The sequence below is a fragment of the Pipistrellus kuhlii genome, unplaced genomic scaffold (genome assembly GCF_014108245.1).
Source record: "Pipistrellus kuhlii isolate mPipKuh1 unplaced genomic scaffold, mPipKuh1.p scaffold_m20_p_20, whole genome shotgun sequence".
NCBI classification, from domain to species: Eukaryota; Metazoa; Chordata; class Mammalia; order Chiroptera; family Vespertilionidae; genus Pipistrellus; species Pipistrellus kuhlii.
The window spans coordinates 12,520,882-12,536,549 of record NW_023425516.1 but is presented as its reverse complement, the minus strand read 5'-3'; the positions used below and the strand labels follow the sequence as shown (position 1 = coordinate 12,536,549).

Here is a 15,668-nt window from a genome sequence, read left to right as displayed (position 1 = left end):
TGCACTGCGGCCACGTGCACCGAGGGGGATCCCGCAAAGACAGAGCTCAGTGCAAATGTCAGATGCGCAGGAAGCTGCTCTGGGGGACCCCACTTTCTTAAGTAAAGAACAATAACAACAACAAAAACCAGACAAAACGAGCCTTTGCCTTTTGGAGATGCGCGTGCCGGTGGCAAACACACGTGAGGCGGGAGGGGCTGCCTCCGGGGACAGGCAGGGAGCGGGCTGCAGAGTCCGCGTCCTGCTGGGCCGCTTACACAGGTGGCCACTCTGGGACCGCGCAGCAGTCTGCAAACTTGTTCTCCGCGCTCTCCGGTGAGTGTGCTTCACCTCACAGTGAGTGAGAGGCGGGAAACACACCCGCCCAGGTGTGTCCTCGAGTCCGTCGGTGGGGCCGGGGGTGTCCGTGGAGCCGCCCCCGGGCTCCCGGGAGCCCCTTGCAGAGGCTGGTGCGGGCCGGGGCCTCTGGCTCCTCGCTTTCCGTCCTCCAGACTCTCCTCGACATGAAAGCTCACTCTCCGCCCTCAAGAGCCACTTGGGAGGGACTTGACTTGCAAACACAGCTGGGCGCACAGCCTCTCGTGCAACGTAAACGCACCTGCGCATTCCAAGCGGCTGCAGGGTCTGCGCTGCGGGCCTCCTCACCGCAGGCCCAGCCTGGAGGGGGGCTGCCGCGGGGCCATCGGGACCAGAAGGAGGGGTGCCATCCTTACAGGCTACAGCGGGAGCTGTCCACCCCGCACCGCGCTGGCCCAGATCTCCATGGCCTGAAGCATCAGAGCAAGGTGTCATGTCCCCTCTCGGCCAGGGGTCCCCAGAAGACGGCCAAGGTGCCTGGGCCCCAGAGAGCAGGAGGCCCGGAGGGCCTACACCCCAGCGGAAAGTTCTGCAGGAGCATTTATAAATGGCGGCTCCTGGTACAAGTGCCTCAGGGGGGTATTCAGACAAGACACCTACTCTATTCAGGGAAAGACGGAGACTGTGAGGGTCCGTTGTACCAAGTGTGGGCGGTGACATCGGGGCCAGCCTGGCCAGGGACCCCAGCTCCCACCACTGGGAGCTGCAGCAGGCCAGGCGGGCTCTGCTCAGCCGCCGGCGATGGGGCTACGGACAGAGCCGTCCTCTACGTTCATTCGGCCCTTCTCAGTGAGCACAGCGGGACAGCACCCAGCACCCCCAGGCGCTCTGCCTCAGGATGAGCTGAGAGCAGAGGTCACGCCCTATCCTGCCCCTGGGGGTGGGGCAGCCTGAGTGGCTAGGGGAGGCTGCACAGCCCGGCTCCTTTGGGACTGCCACTGAGACCTACCTGAGGAGCTGGGGTCCCTGGGGCAGTGTCTGCAGCCAGATCACACACTGACCCCCGTGCCCGTCCAGGGTGGCGATGGCCCTCCGCGTCTGCAGGCTCCAGATGTGCACCAGCCCGCTCAGGGACCTGTCCAGAAGAGGGCAGGGCAGGGTGGGGAGGAGGTGTCGGAGGAGGTGGCCGTGCCCCGCCCGCTCCCCAGGGCCAGTCGGGTGGACCGGGGTGGACCGGGGCGGACCGGGGTTCCAGCTGCCTGAGCCTTTAGATTAGGTGCCAGCTCTGAACACGCACTCAGGCTAAAGTGGCACACGCTCTTCCTCCATGGGGACCTCTGAGGGCCCTTAGGCAGAGCCTGCCTCCTGGCAGAGGGCGGGAGGGCTGCCGCTGGCAGTGCAAACTGGGTGGCACCTGTAACAGAACGGGCGTGTGTCCCTGCCTCCCCTAGGGGGTGAGGCCCAAGGGGACAGACAGTATGTCCAGTGGGCTCTCAAAGTGTGTCCGGGGGACAGGCAGCCTGAGCTGCTCAGCAGGACCCCAAACAAACGCCATCTAATTGTCAGCCCCCCAAACCTCTCCCTGGGCCAGCCCCCGTGGCGGGCCAGCAGCAGCTACTCACCCCGAGAGGAGACGCTGGTGCTCCCGCCCCTGGGCTCCTCCACAGAAATGCAGCGCGTGCACCGCCGACTGGGTGCCCCGGAGGACGAACTGGGGGTCCGGCGGGGCTGCCATGCTGGGCAGGGCTGCAGCCCCCTGGGGACCGAGGGGGGGCAGTGAGTGACCCACTGTCCCCCTTCCGAAAGGCAGGGGGAGGCCTCCCTGGATGCTGTCCATCCCGTCTGCCTTCTGCCATGGCCTCTGCAGCCACGTGGGACCACCCCAGGCCCAGCATGGGCACAGCCGTGGCCACAGCCTCCTGTAGCCACGCCTGTCCGGCACAGAGCCCACAGGAACTCCGGGCCGCACCGGCTACACCTCCTGGCTGCCTGGCTCCCCCTGGCCCTGAGCACTGTCCACTCAGGCCAGCCAGGCCCTCCTCGCCCACGCTGCGCAGGGGCCGCCCTGACGGCAGGCCTGGCTGAGTCCTGCTACTGACCAGGCCTCGCTCCAGTTTGTCCCTCGGAGAGCCCACCCCAGCCTCCTCCCCCACCCCCCGAAAAGTCAGGGAGCGCGAGGGCCCTGGGCAGGCTGGCCTGGTGGACAAGGTCCGAGGAGCAGCTGCTGGGCCCTCAGAAACCACGGCTTGTCCGGGCTGTGCCTACCCCGTAAGAGCAGAGAGTCAGCAACGGGCACAGAGTTGCTGGGCCCCGGGGTCAGAGGAACCAAAGGATGCAGAGCCTGCTAAAGCACCCCAACCCAGCAGAAAAGCCCCAATTCAGGACGGGGAGGCACCCGCCACTCAGTCCGCGCCTCAGAGTCCAGCAGGCCACCTCTGCAGGCTCCCACTGTGCGGCCCCGACACGCACACTCCCACCCCGTTCATGCTCCTGTACACACGCACGGGGGCTCACACACGCACACCTACCCATATACACGCACATGCTTATTGACACACACAGGCGTGTGCTCACATGCATGCGCACACACATACACAGGCGGTGCCAGCTGAAGCCCAGCCCACACTGGCCACCTGCCTGGGGCCAGAAAGGAGTTTCCAGAACCTCACCAGCACGAGGCTCGCTCGGAGGTGATGAAATCACGTTCTCCTCCATTGTTTCCCCACAAGCGCAGGGAACAAACCCGTCACGTTGTTGCAACAACCGAAATGCGCAGGCCAACATGATGCATCGGCAATTAAGGGCTCCATCATTTCCAGCAATTAAAATAAATGCTTTATTTGAACACTAATTAATTCTACCTACATATTTTTCCCATGACAATATCCTGCGATGGCTTGATTTATGACATCTAATTATTCTTTATTAATCTAATTGAGAATAATCGCATTATCCTATCTCCCCTGGCAGCGCGGCCCGGAGCGGAGGCCGCAGCCTTGCGCAAGGCTGACGTGCGACGTGGCCCCCGCCGGCGTCACCGCCTCCGGTCCCTGTCCCATCACTGTCTCTCCCTCCCGGAGGGCAAAGGAACACGAAACTCAATCCGCCGAGCACAACTTCGCATTCTGCCTGCTCTTCGAGATGGCAAAGCGAGATGCACATTCTTTCAAAAATTAAAAAGGAAAGACAACCTGACACAATTTGCACAACTCTGACAGCCACTCTAACCGAGGTTACACATGCCCCCAAAAGCCCGGAGCCCTCAGCCCTCAGATGAGCAATGACAACATCCCCTGTGTCCCCTCAGTGGCTCCAGCCTGGCAGGCTTATGTCCAGAAGAGGAGAAGGGAGCCTCTGCTGCCCGCGCATATGCCCAGCTGCAGCCTGCGGCCCCTCCTGCAGGCCTCTGCCCTAGGCCTGGAACCCCCTCCAAGCCTGGCATCAACCCCCTGGCCAAGGCTTCTTCCCGGAGGAAGCCTGTCTGTCCGGTTCCCGGTTTCTCGGGTGACTGGGGCTGCCATGGTGGTGGGTATGGGGATAGAGCATCAGCACTGGGGAGTGAAAGGTCCCGGGTTCAATTCCGGTCAAGGGCACGTGCCCAGGTTGCGGCTTGATTCCCAGTAGGGGGCGTGCAGGAGGCAGCCAATCAATGATTATCTCTCATCATTGATGTTTCTCTCTCTCTCTCTCTCTCTCTCCCTCTCCCTTCCTCTCTGAAATCAATAAAAGTATATTTATTTGTTTTTAAAAATATATATTTTATTGATTTTTTACAGAGAGGAAGAGAGAAGGATAGAGAGCTAGAAACATCAATGAGAGAGAATCATTGATCAGCTGCCTCTTGCACACCCCCCACTGGGGATGTACCCGCAACCAAGGTACTTGCCCTTGACAGGAATCGAACCCTGGACCTTTCAGTCCCCAGGCCGACGCTCTATCCAATGAGCCAAACCAGTTTCAGCAATAAAAGTATATTTAAAAAGAAAAAAGAAAAAAACTAATAAAAATAAATAAGGAAGCATGGCACCATGCGTGAGAGCCATGAGAAACAACAGGGAGCAGAGCTAGGCCTCCAGAGCAGAGCATTCAGGTATATTGAAAATAAGAATGCTTGATGGTTTTAAAGAAAAAGAAGGAGCTAAAACGACAAGCAGAGAGCAAAAGGCTATAAAAATCACCAATCAGATCTGAAAAAGGACCCAACTGGTTAAAAAGGTTACTGGGAAACAGGTGATTTGCATACAGCCAAGGCATTACTCTTCTGATTATTAACTAATCACAAAAGGAAAAGATCCCTTTACAATGGAGGCATCTGGCTGTCACCACCTTCACCATCTGATCAAAACTGGCACTGCCAATCGTAAACACACTGACATCACCGATCGCCCGGGGCGAGGCAAGAAGACGTGGCACCATCCTCGCACGGCCATGCCAGAGCGTGCAGGAAACAGGCAGACACAGCCAGGTTACGGGACTAGGCAACGAGCGTGGACTTATCCAAAGGTCACGGTCAAGAAAAACAACAAGAGCAAAAGCCGGGCAACTCTTGTAAATTAACCATCACGATCAAATGCAGCACAAGAATCATGATTAGATCCTGGGTCAAAAAGGGGGAACCCGAGAAGCTTTAACCAGGAATGTACACTGATGACACTCTGAACTTAATGGACAATGGAGACCACATGTATCTTGGTTATTGTGCCTAGTACCTTGTAGATCCTCAGGAAATTTTTATTTTATAACCAAAGATAGAACACGTATTTGTTTGAAATAATGATTAATTAAAATATTTAAAAAAAAAGGGGGGGGCGGGGACCCACACGCCGGTTCGATTCCCAGTCAGGGCACATGCCCAGGTTGCAGGCTCGATGCCCAGTAGGGGGCAGCCAATGGATGATGTTCCTCTCTCTCACAGAGGTTTCTATCTCTCTATCCCTCTCCCTTCCTCTCTCTAAAAGTAAAAACAAAACAAAAACAAAAAGAAAACAAACAAACAACAACAACAAAAAACATTAAAAAAGGAGAGGACCCACAGAGAAATTGCTTGGGACAACGGAGGAAATCCAAAGATGGACTGCAGGTAATGGGGAATTTTGTTCATTTTCTCGGGAAGGGTGATGGTGTTTTATGGAGAAGACTGTCTTTATTCCTATGCTACAGTATTTTTAAAGTGAAATGTCATGATGTCTGCAATCTGTTGCAAATGCTTCAGGGGGAAAAAATTTCTTTATTTCTATGTACATTTAAATATATAGGCAGAGCGGTAAAGTAAATGTGGGAAAATGTTAACAATTGGTGATCACAGGTGAAGGATACCTAGGTATTCATTATATACTATGCTTATAACATTTCTGCAGGTTTAACAATATAAAAGCACATTAGAGGAGGGGGAAGCATAAAAATCACACACATCAATATCGTAAAAAAGCCCTGGACAGTGTTGCCCAGTAGTTAGAGCACCAGTCTGAACACCACAGGGTCGTGGGTTCGATTCCCAATCAAGGGCACATACCTGGGTTGCAGATTCAATCCCTGGCCCTAGTTGGGGCTCATGCAGGAGGCAACCAATCAATGTGTCTCTCTCACTTCAATGTTTCTCCCCGTCCCCCCTTCTGGCTCTCCTTCTCTCCCCCTCCCTTCCACCCTTCTTTCCTTCCACTCTAAAAAAAAAAAAAAAACCAATAGTGGAAAAATAAAAAAAAACTTAAATACCATAAAAAAAAAGCAAACACCAAAAAAGAAAAATGATCAAACGACTTGAGCAGATATTTCACAAGAAACAAAAGTGGCTGATAAACATATGTTTAACCTAATTAATAATCTTAGACATGCCTGTCAAAACTGCCATGCGACGTAACTACACTTCCAGCAAATCAGTAAAAAATTAAACAGTCTGTCAAATGTTGACCAAGATGTGGGACAACTGGAACCCCTTACCAAGCCAGAGGGAGCATAAGCTGACACAATCCGTTTGGAAAACAACCTGGAAAAACAATCTATATTTCGCACACTATGTGACTCAGCAACCCCACTCTTAGATAAACATCCTACAGAAATTCTCACACACGCACACAAAGAAATTTGTGCAGGAGTGCTTACAGCGGTATTGTGTACAGTTAAAGAAAACAACACAAAAAACCCAGAAACAATCCAAACGGCCGTCATCTGCTGAATGTGATAATTGTGGAGCGTTCCTACAATAGAATATTCCTACGAAGTGGAAAATGGATCAACTCCAACCTCACAGGGATGAAGCTCAATATCACAATCTCTGCGAGAGGCAGTGAAGAATCAAAACCAGGCTACACAACAACAACAACAACAACAACAACAACAAAAAGGCTACAGACAGGGGGAAATATATACAGTCACACAATATATCTGATAAAGAACTCATACTCAGAATGTAAAAACCAATAAGAAACAAAATGTTAAAGTTGTTCCAAAAGGCTGGAATTAGATAGACAGTTATACCAGGCAAGTGGAAACAATAAGAAAGCAGAGATTGCCGGGACCGGTTTGGCTCAATGGATAGAGCGTCGGCTTGGGGACTGAAGGGTCCCGGGTTCGATTCCGGTCAAGGGCAAGTACCTTGGTTGCGGGCATATCCCCGGTGGGGGGTGTGCAAGAGGCAGCTGATCGATGACTCTCTCTCATCGATGTTACTAACTCTCTGTCTCTCTCCCTTCCTTTCTGTACAAAATCAATAAAAAATATATTAAAAAAAAAAAAAAAAGAAAGAAAGCGGAGATTGAAATACTGGCAGAGATTGAAATACTGATATCAATGAAGTTGAATTCTAGCCAAAAAAGCGTTAAACTTGACAAAGCCAGACACTTTCTAACACTAAAAGCTGAAATTCACAATGGATATATGATACTTATAGACACCTGTGTACTAAACCTATATAAAGCCAAAAGCCAAACTACAGAAGACGCAAGAAGTCAAAAAAAACTCACTAATGGCTCTTAGTACAAGCCGAGCCCAGTAGATAATAATGAGAGAGAAGACACAACAGGAAAGATATTGTGGATGAGAGACTAAGCCTTCTTCTCAAAAGCACATAAACATGTGTAAAAACCGATTGTAGCCCTAGCCGGTTTGGCTCAAATAGAGCATCGGCCTGCAGACTAAAGGGTCCCAGGTTCAATTCCAGTCAAGGGCACATACCTAAGTCGCAAGCTGGATCCCTGGCCCTGGTCAGGGTGCGAGCAGGAGGCAACCAATCCGTATGTCTTTCTCATCATTGGTGTTTCTATCTCCCTCTCTGTCCTCTCTGAAATCAATAAAAATCTATAATAATAAAAGAGTAATATGCTAATTAGACTGGCCGTCCTTACAGACAACCTTCTAGATGAAGCCATGGGGATGGGGCCGAGGCAATAGGGGGCCAGGCCCCTTGCACAAATTTCGTGCATCGGGCCTCTAGTATATATATATTTAAAAACCACTGTTTGTATATTGGGTGTCACAAAGCAAACATTGGCTCAGTAAATAAAGCGTCAGTCTGAGGGTTGAAATTCCCAGGTTTGATTCCAGTCAAGGGCATGTACCTTGGCTGCAGGCTCCTCCCCGGCACCGGCCCTGGTCAGAGGTCCATGCAGGAGGCAACCAATCGATGTATTTCTCTCACATCAATACTTCTCTCTGTCTTTCTCTCTCTAAAATCAATGGAAAAACATCCTCAAGTGAGGATTAAAAAACAAAAAGAAACATTGGTAAGCTCAATAAATATGAAAAATAATAAACGATATCCTATAACTATAGTGCAATTCAACCAGAGATTAACAAGAATAAAACGCAAAAGATCCCTGCAACTAAAAATGTTAAACCAAATGTATTAAATGAATTTAAGGGGAAAGGGGAAAAACTTAAATCACAAATTTTGAAAACAACAATGCAAAACACCTAATTTCTGTACAAAGGAAAAGTCTGAAGAATGTGAGAGGAAATCCCTGATGGTCTGTCTGTCTCTTCTCTCTTGGAGCTGTCCCAGCGATGGGCCTAGACAGGGAGCTGTGTGAAACAAGTGACTGTGAGAAACCCCTGTCTTTCAGGCCTGAGTAATCTAGGGGACCCAGGATGAACTGTGGGTGGAACAGGTGTATGCAGGAAGGCGGGGGAACTGAAGAGGGGCAGAGATAAAGAAAAGATCCCTTAATTTTGTGAAGGAAGCCACAAAAGTCCCAGGCTCATTCCTGCATTGTACATGCCTGGGACAGGCCCAAAGCAGCACCAGCTTTAAGACGTGGACTAAGATTTATACCACCACCCAAATCTCCGACAGACCCCCAAGTGGCTGATGTGTGGGACAGCCCCAAAGCAGCATCTCAAAAGCTTTGAAAATTAAAATGAGATGAACACCATAGTCCATGGAGGGCAAGACAGAACTTGTGATACAAAGCTAAGTGGGTTGACTACCTGCTAACCCCAAACCCAACATTCTCCAAAGAACCCAGCATAACACTCAATCCAGGATATGTCTAGGATACAATACCGAATTATTCAACATTCCAAGAACCAGAAAATGACGCCAATTCTCAAGGGAAAAAACAACTTACAGATGCCAGCCTTGATGATTCAGATGCTGGAAATATCAGATAAGGATTTTAAAACAGCTTTCACGATTATGCTTTACGAAGCAAAGGTAAATACACTTGAACTTAATGGAAGGAAAGTTCTCAGCAGAGATATAAGAATTGCTTTTTAAAGGAAATTTCAGAACTGAATAATAAAATATCTGAAACCAAAAAATCAATAATGGAATGGGAGAGGACAAAGGAAAGAGTCAATGAACATGAAGACTGATCAATAGAAACTATCTAATATAAGGTCAAAAAGAAAAAGATTACATTCAATACAGCATCCAGGACTTGTGGGAGAACAGTAAAAGGTCTGACATTCATGCTATTGGAATTTGAGAAGAAGAGAAAGAGACTGAAGTACAAAAATTACTTCAATAGTGCCTGAAATTTCACAAAATTGGGAAAAGAAAGATTTACAGATTCAAGAATTCAAATGAATAAGAAGCAAGATAAAACCACACTCAAACACAAATGATAAAAAAAGAATCTTGACAGTAACAACAAATTATACATAAGGAAATAATAATTTAAATGAGTGTGGATTTCTCATCAGAAAATGTGGAAGCCAGAAGACAGCAGAACACCTTTAAAGCAATGAAAGAAAAGAACTTTATATCCAGCATATGGCCCTTTGTGAATGAAGGCAAAATAAAAATATTCTCAGATGAAAAAAAAAAAAAAAAGAAGAGAATTTCTTGCCAGCAGATGTGCTACAAAATATATACTAAAGGAAGTTATACAGCTCAAAAGAAATGGTAATGAGAAAGAAATGTGGAATTTCTAGACAGTAGAGTAAAAGAAATGGTAAATATCTGGGAAAACATAAAATACAAGTTTTCACCTCTTAAGTGAACATGTATATTGTTAAAATTATAACACTGCTGGGTTCTTCAATGTAACAGCTATAACAGGAAGGTGGAAGAGTAAGGGGACCCATATGGTTGTAAGGCTTCTATATTTTATTTTGAAATAAAAAAATAAAAAAAACTAACTCTAAGAAGACTGTCAGAGGTTTAGTATGTAGACTGTAATCCCTAGAGCAAACATTTAAAACATATTATGTAACAGAAAAAGGTATATTCATAAGACTAATAGAAAAATTTAAACAGACTATTTGAAAATATCCAAGTCATCCTAAAGGCAGAAGAGGGGACAGCGCTGGTCGGCATTGCTCAGTGGTTAGAGTGTCCGCCTGAGCACTGAAGGGTCTCAGGTTCAATCCCCAGTCAAGGTCACATACCTGGTTTGCAGGTTATATCCCGGGCCCCAGTCAGGGTGCATGTGAGAGGCAACCAATCGCTGTATCTCTCTCTCTCACATTGATGGTTCTCTCTTTCCCTTCCCCCTCCCTTCTATTCTTTCTAAAAATCAATGGAAAAAGCCCTCGCCAGTTTGGCCCAGTTGATAGAGCGTCAACCTGCAGACCAAAGGGTCGCTGGTTTGATTCCGGTCAAGGACACATACCTTGGTTGCAGGCTCCTCCCTGGCCCAGGCCCTGGTCAGGGAGTATGCAGGAAGCAAGCAATCGATGTATTTCTCTCACATCGATATTTCTCTTTGTCTTTCCCTCTCTTCCATTCTCCCTAAAAATCAATGGAAAAACATCCTCAAGTGAGGATTAACAAAACAAACAGCCGAAGCCGGTTTGGCTCAGTGGTAGAGCGTCGGTCTGCGGACTGAAAGGTCCCAGGTTCGATTCCGGGCAAGGGCATGTACGTTGGTTGCGGGCACATCTCCAGTAGGGGTTGTGCGAGAGGCAGCTGGTCAATGTTTCTCTCTCATCGACGTTTCTAGCTCTCTATCTCTCTCCCTTCCTCCTCTCTGTAAAAAATCAATAGAATATATTTAAAAAAAAAAACAAACAAAAAACAAACAAACAAAAATCAATGGAAAAAAATATCCTCACTCCAGGATTAAAAAAAAGAAAAGAGGAGAGAAGAACAAGCAATCAGAGGAAACAGAGAAAACAAAATGGTAAGCCAAAATAAGACTATATCAATGATTATAATAAATGTAAATACTCTCAACATGTAAATTATAAGGCCCCCATAATTATAAGCTATTATAAAAAAACTATAAGTTATCTAGAATAAGCCCGTTTTAGTTTAAAAACATAGATAAAAGTAAAAAAAATGAAAGAGATATACAAACAACAAAAGAAAGTTGGAGTGGATATATTAACATCAGACAAAACAGACCTCAGAGCAAGAAGTATCATCAGGGATAAGAAGGATATATAAAAACATAAGGCACCAATTCGTCAAAAAAACATAAAAGTTCTAAATATGTATTCATTTAACAACAAAATGCATTTAGGAAAAGCTGGTGGAACCGAAAGCAGAAATAAACAAACACATAATTATAGCTAGAGATGTAAACTACTCCTTAGTCATCTATTGAGCAAGTGGCCAGAGAGTCACACAGGAGCCTTGACTAACACTATCTACTTGACCTCGGTGACATTAAGAAAATACTCCACCCAGCTGAAGAACATTCTTCTCAATGCACGCGGCACATTCATCAAGACAGGCCATATCCTGGGCCACAAAACAAACCTTTAAAAATGAAGAAGAACCCAAAAAGTACACAAAATATGTTCTCCAGATTATGGAATTAACCTGGAAATTAATAACAGAAAGATAACTGGAAAATATCCAAATATTTGGAAAATAAGTGACACACTTTAAATACCCAATGAGTTATTTTAAATGGGTCAAAGAAGTCCTAAGAGAAATTAGAAAAAATGTTACCTGAATAAAAAATAAAAAGTCAAAACTTGTAGAATTTAGAGAAAAATTCCTACCACTAGTGCATACGTTAGAAGAGAAGAAAACTATGGCCTAGCTTCCACCTTAGGAAACTAGAAGAGCCGAAACCGGTTTGGCTCAATGGTAGAGCGCCGGTCTGCAGACTGAAAGGTCGCAGGTTTGATTCTGGTCAGGGGCATGTATGTTGGTTGCGGGCACATCCCCAGTAAGGGGTTTGCAAGAGGCAGCTGGTCGGTGTTTCTCTCTCATCGATGTTTCTAGCTCTCTAGCTCTCTCCCTTCCTCTCTGTAAAAAATCAATAAAATATATTAAAAAAATAAAAAAAGAAAGAAACTAGAAGAAGAGAAGCAAAATAAGCCCACCACAAGCCAAGGAAAGGAAATAAGGTTAGAGTAGAAATGAAAGAGAGAACAGGCCAAAGCTGGTTTGGCTCAGTGGATAGAGCATCGGCTTGGGGACTGAAGGGTCCTGGGTTCGATTCCGATCAAGGGCATGTACCTTGGTTGTGGGCATATCTCCGGTGGGGGGTGTGCAAGAGGCAGCTGATCGATGTTTCTCTCTCATCGATGTTTCTAGCTCTCTATCCCTCTCTCTTCCTCTCTGTACAAAATCAATAAAATATATTTTTTTAAAAAAGAAAGAGAGAACAGTAATATGATAGAGAAAAATCAATAAAACCAGACATTGGTTCTTTAAAAAGATCAATAAAAATGATAAATCTAGCTAGACTGACAACCAAAAAAAAAAAGAGAGAAGAAACAAGTATAATAATGAAAGAAGGGTTATCACTAGACACCTCAAACACTAAAAGAATGATAAGGAAATACTATAAACAATTCAATGCACACACATTCAACAACTTAGATGAAATGGAACTGAAGACCACAGACCGTTAGAATGGCTAAAAGAAAAAGGGGAAAAACCCGACAAGACCAAGTGCTGGCTGGAATGCGGAGCAACTGGACTTCTCATACATTGTTGGTGAGAATGCAAAATGGTACAAGCATTCTGGAAAACAGCGGAGTAGTTTCTTATCAAAGGAACTATACATGTATCATATTGCCCAACAATCCTACCCTGTATATTCTAGAGAAGTGAAAACTTGTGAGCAAACAAAAGTTTGCTGTATTAATAGCAGTTCTACTGTATTAATATTGTCCAAAATGGGAAATTACCCAAATGATAGCCACGGGTGAACGGCACACTCTTGAGCAATAAAAAGGAACAAATGACTAATAAATACAACATCGATGATGAATATCTAGAGAATTATGGTAAGTTAAAGGCTATAGACTGTGTGAGCCTGATGATATGGCACTCTGGAAAAGGCAAAACTAGGCAGACACCACAAATGGGCCATGGTCAGGGGTCCGGGGGAGGGCCATGGGCTGACTACTGAGGGGCTGCAGGGGGAGGCTTCTGAGTTAATGAGACAGCTTCGGTATCCGGATTGTGGGATGCTTGTGTGGGCAGGTGTGAAGACTCCCTGTAAGTGGATTTCACAATAATCATAGCATTCATACAAGATATTCATGAGTTCATACTTATGCAAAGACAGGAAAGAAGACAAATTTCCCACCCAGAATTCCAGATTATGGATGTAGATGCTCCGCCCTGAAGGAGTCGGAGCAGAACACCCACCCCTGAGGAGTGGCTTGACAAAGCGACATCCTTCCTAAGAGCACGATCTGGACAGGGGGGAAGCAGCAGCTTTACAGTGGAGAAGCCTCGGGGGAGCAAGGTCAGCATCCACAGTGATGTCATGGTGACAGCATGCACCTGTGATATGATGTAATGAGGTGGCACTTATCTTTGAGGTCTGGCTCCCAAAACCCCTCAACCTCTATCTATTCACGAGAAAAACACACAGCAAAACCCAGCCGAGGGACAGTCTACAAAAGACCTCAAAACCGTCATGGCCACAAAAACAAGCCAGAAGAAACTAAGGAGAAAGGACGACTAAATACAACCTAGGACCCTGGATGGGATCCTGGAATAGAAAAAGGACATTCGCTAAAAACTCAAGAAAACTGAATAAAGTATAGACTTCAGTCAATAACAATGCATCTATGTTGTTTCATCGCCATGACAACTGTACCATGCTAACAGAAGATGTTAATCTTAAAAGGGAACAGTGCTCAGGCACGCTTCTGTGTCCATGGTAACACACCTTTGGTTTTCTGAGGGGGCTCCTTTTCAAATAAAATACATTGTTCAATATTTTTGTGCTACTTTTTCTCACGCTTTAAGTAATGGCATTTAGTTCACCGCTAACATATTATAAACACCCAGTTTCCTGTTTAGATTCTTTCAGATGTAGAGCCAACTTCTAATTCTACTCAAGGTGACTTTAAGCAGATTTAATGCCAATTTTTAAGCGCTTCTCCCATTGAAAATACCATTCCATTTTTTGCCCTAATATAAATTGGGTTTAAATTCATCAATAATGTCCCGAATACAAGGTAGTCCATATTGAATGAAGCAAATTAGTGGGTGACCTTGACCCGCATCATCATCATCGTTCCTTCTAGAAACGGAGCAGCATGCCTGGGAAAAGAAGAAGTCATCTAACAATAGTGCTCTCCACCAGCGAGACCTACTCCTTCTCTCTGAAGTAGCACTGCCAGCCTCGTGGGAAAATTCTGGATTGGCTGGTCCTTAGGCCAGTGAACAGCAGCCCGCTCCCTCTGCACCTCCCGGGCCACAGATGGGATCTAAAAGACATTCTTTGTACGGGTTGGTCCTGAGTGAGGCCTCACTGCCCTCCCACCTCCCTGATCAAGACAGACCCTGGCAAAGCCCAGAGTCCCAGACCCCTGCATTCAGCCATGATGGCCTTAGCCGGCCATCTCCCCCTCCCAGCTGGCCCCTCGAGAGATGCAGCGGCCTGCGGTCCAGGCCAAGAGAGTGGGACCCTTCCCAGGGCTGCTGCTTCCCATCCGGAAGCGGAGGTCTGACCACAGCCCCCGCACTGTCTCTGAGGTCCAGGGGGGTCCACGGCAGTCATCAGGTTCCCATACAATACATCTGATTGACTTAGGACGGCCCTTCACCTCTCCGTCACTGAGACCCTGGGAGTCAGTGTCCTGTCCACAACATGGGCTCCTTGCTCGAGATGGGGGTGGGGCAGCCCCATGAGTGACACCTGGCCCCAAGGGGTGGTCCTATCACAAAGCAGACCCCCTTGCAACGAGGCCAGACCTGCCCTTGAAGGCTCCAGGAAATCTGTGTCCGGCTAAGGCAAGGGAAGGAACAGCCTGCTGGGATCACAAGAGCCGATCCCCTTACCTGCAGCTCACAGCCATACCGAGACCTGGACCCACTCCCCAGCCAGGGAACCGCCACAACGGAAGGCCTGGGCAGGTCCCGCCCGCGCTGGGAGGCAGGTCTGCCCCGGGTAACTCAAACTTCACAAAGAAACCATTCCTGGAATGGGGCTCCGTTGGTGAGCTGAAGTCAAAGGCGCACTTCATAGCTCCTTTCCAAACCCCGTGCATTGTCAGGGCCCTTGCCCCTTTGAAGCCGTGCTGAGTGATTGAAGCGTCTACTTTCTGAGAGGCAGATAGTACGGGCCGGTAATCTGACTCTAAGCCCCGGGATAAAGGTAGTTTGTTTCCTCTCAGCCCTCTGTCAACACCTCCTCAGTAATTAGCCCTAATTATTACCAAGGGCCAGCCTCCCATTCGGTTATTAAATCAGAAATAGTATCATGGCCGGGCGTCTGTCAACACCCGGCTGGCGACCTTGGATTCATTGAATCCTCTGTCAGTATCCATGGCTTCAAAGATGCAGATCCTGGGGAGGGTTCCGGGATGCAGCCTGGCCAGCCCTGCCCCAGAGGGAGGGAGGGAGCAGGGGAGGGTGGGGGAGAGGAGAGAGGAGGGAGGAGGGAGGTTGGTGCCACAAGCAGCCCAGCCCTACACACCTCGGACCTCATAGCCCAGTGAGGAGGTGGGAGCCCAGCCCGGTCCCTGCATCCGCCTCCCCCACGGCACAAAGTGCACACTGTCCAACCACA

General features: G+C 47.7%; 1 protein-coding gene across 1 annotated transcript in view; it reads right to left on the bottom strand.

Moving 5' to 3' along the window:
* Positions 1–15,668, bottom strand: part of GNB1L (G protein subunit beta 1 like) — a 55,145-nt gene that overhangs the window by 28,062 nt on the left and 11,415 nt on the right. Inside the window, exons 3-4 of the mRNA XM_036449151.2 lie at positions 1,920–2,053; positions 1,307–1,432 (exon numbers count right to left, since the gene is read on the bottom strand). Of these exons, the coding sequence (XP_036305044.1) occupies positions 1,307–1,432; positions 1,920–2,032 (239 nt within the window). The 5' untranslated portion in view covers positions 2,033–2,053. The remainder of the gene's footprint in view (positions 1–1,306; positions 1,433–1,919; positions 2,054–15,668) is intronic.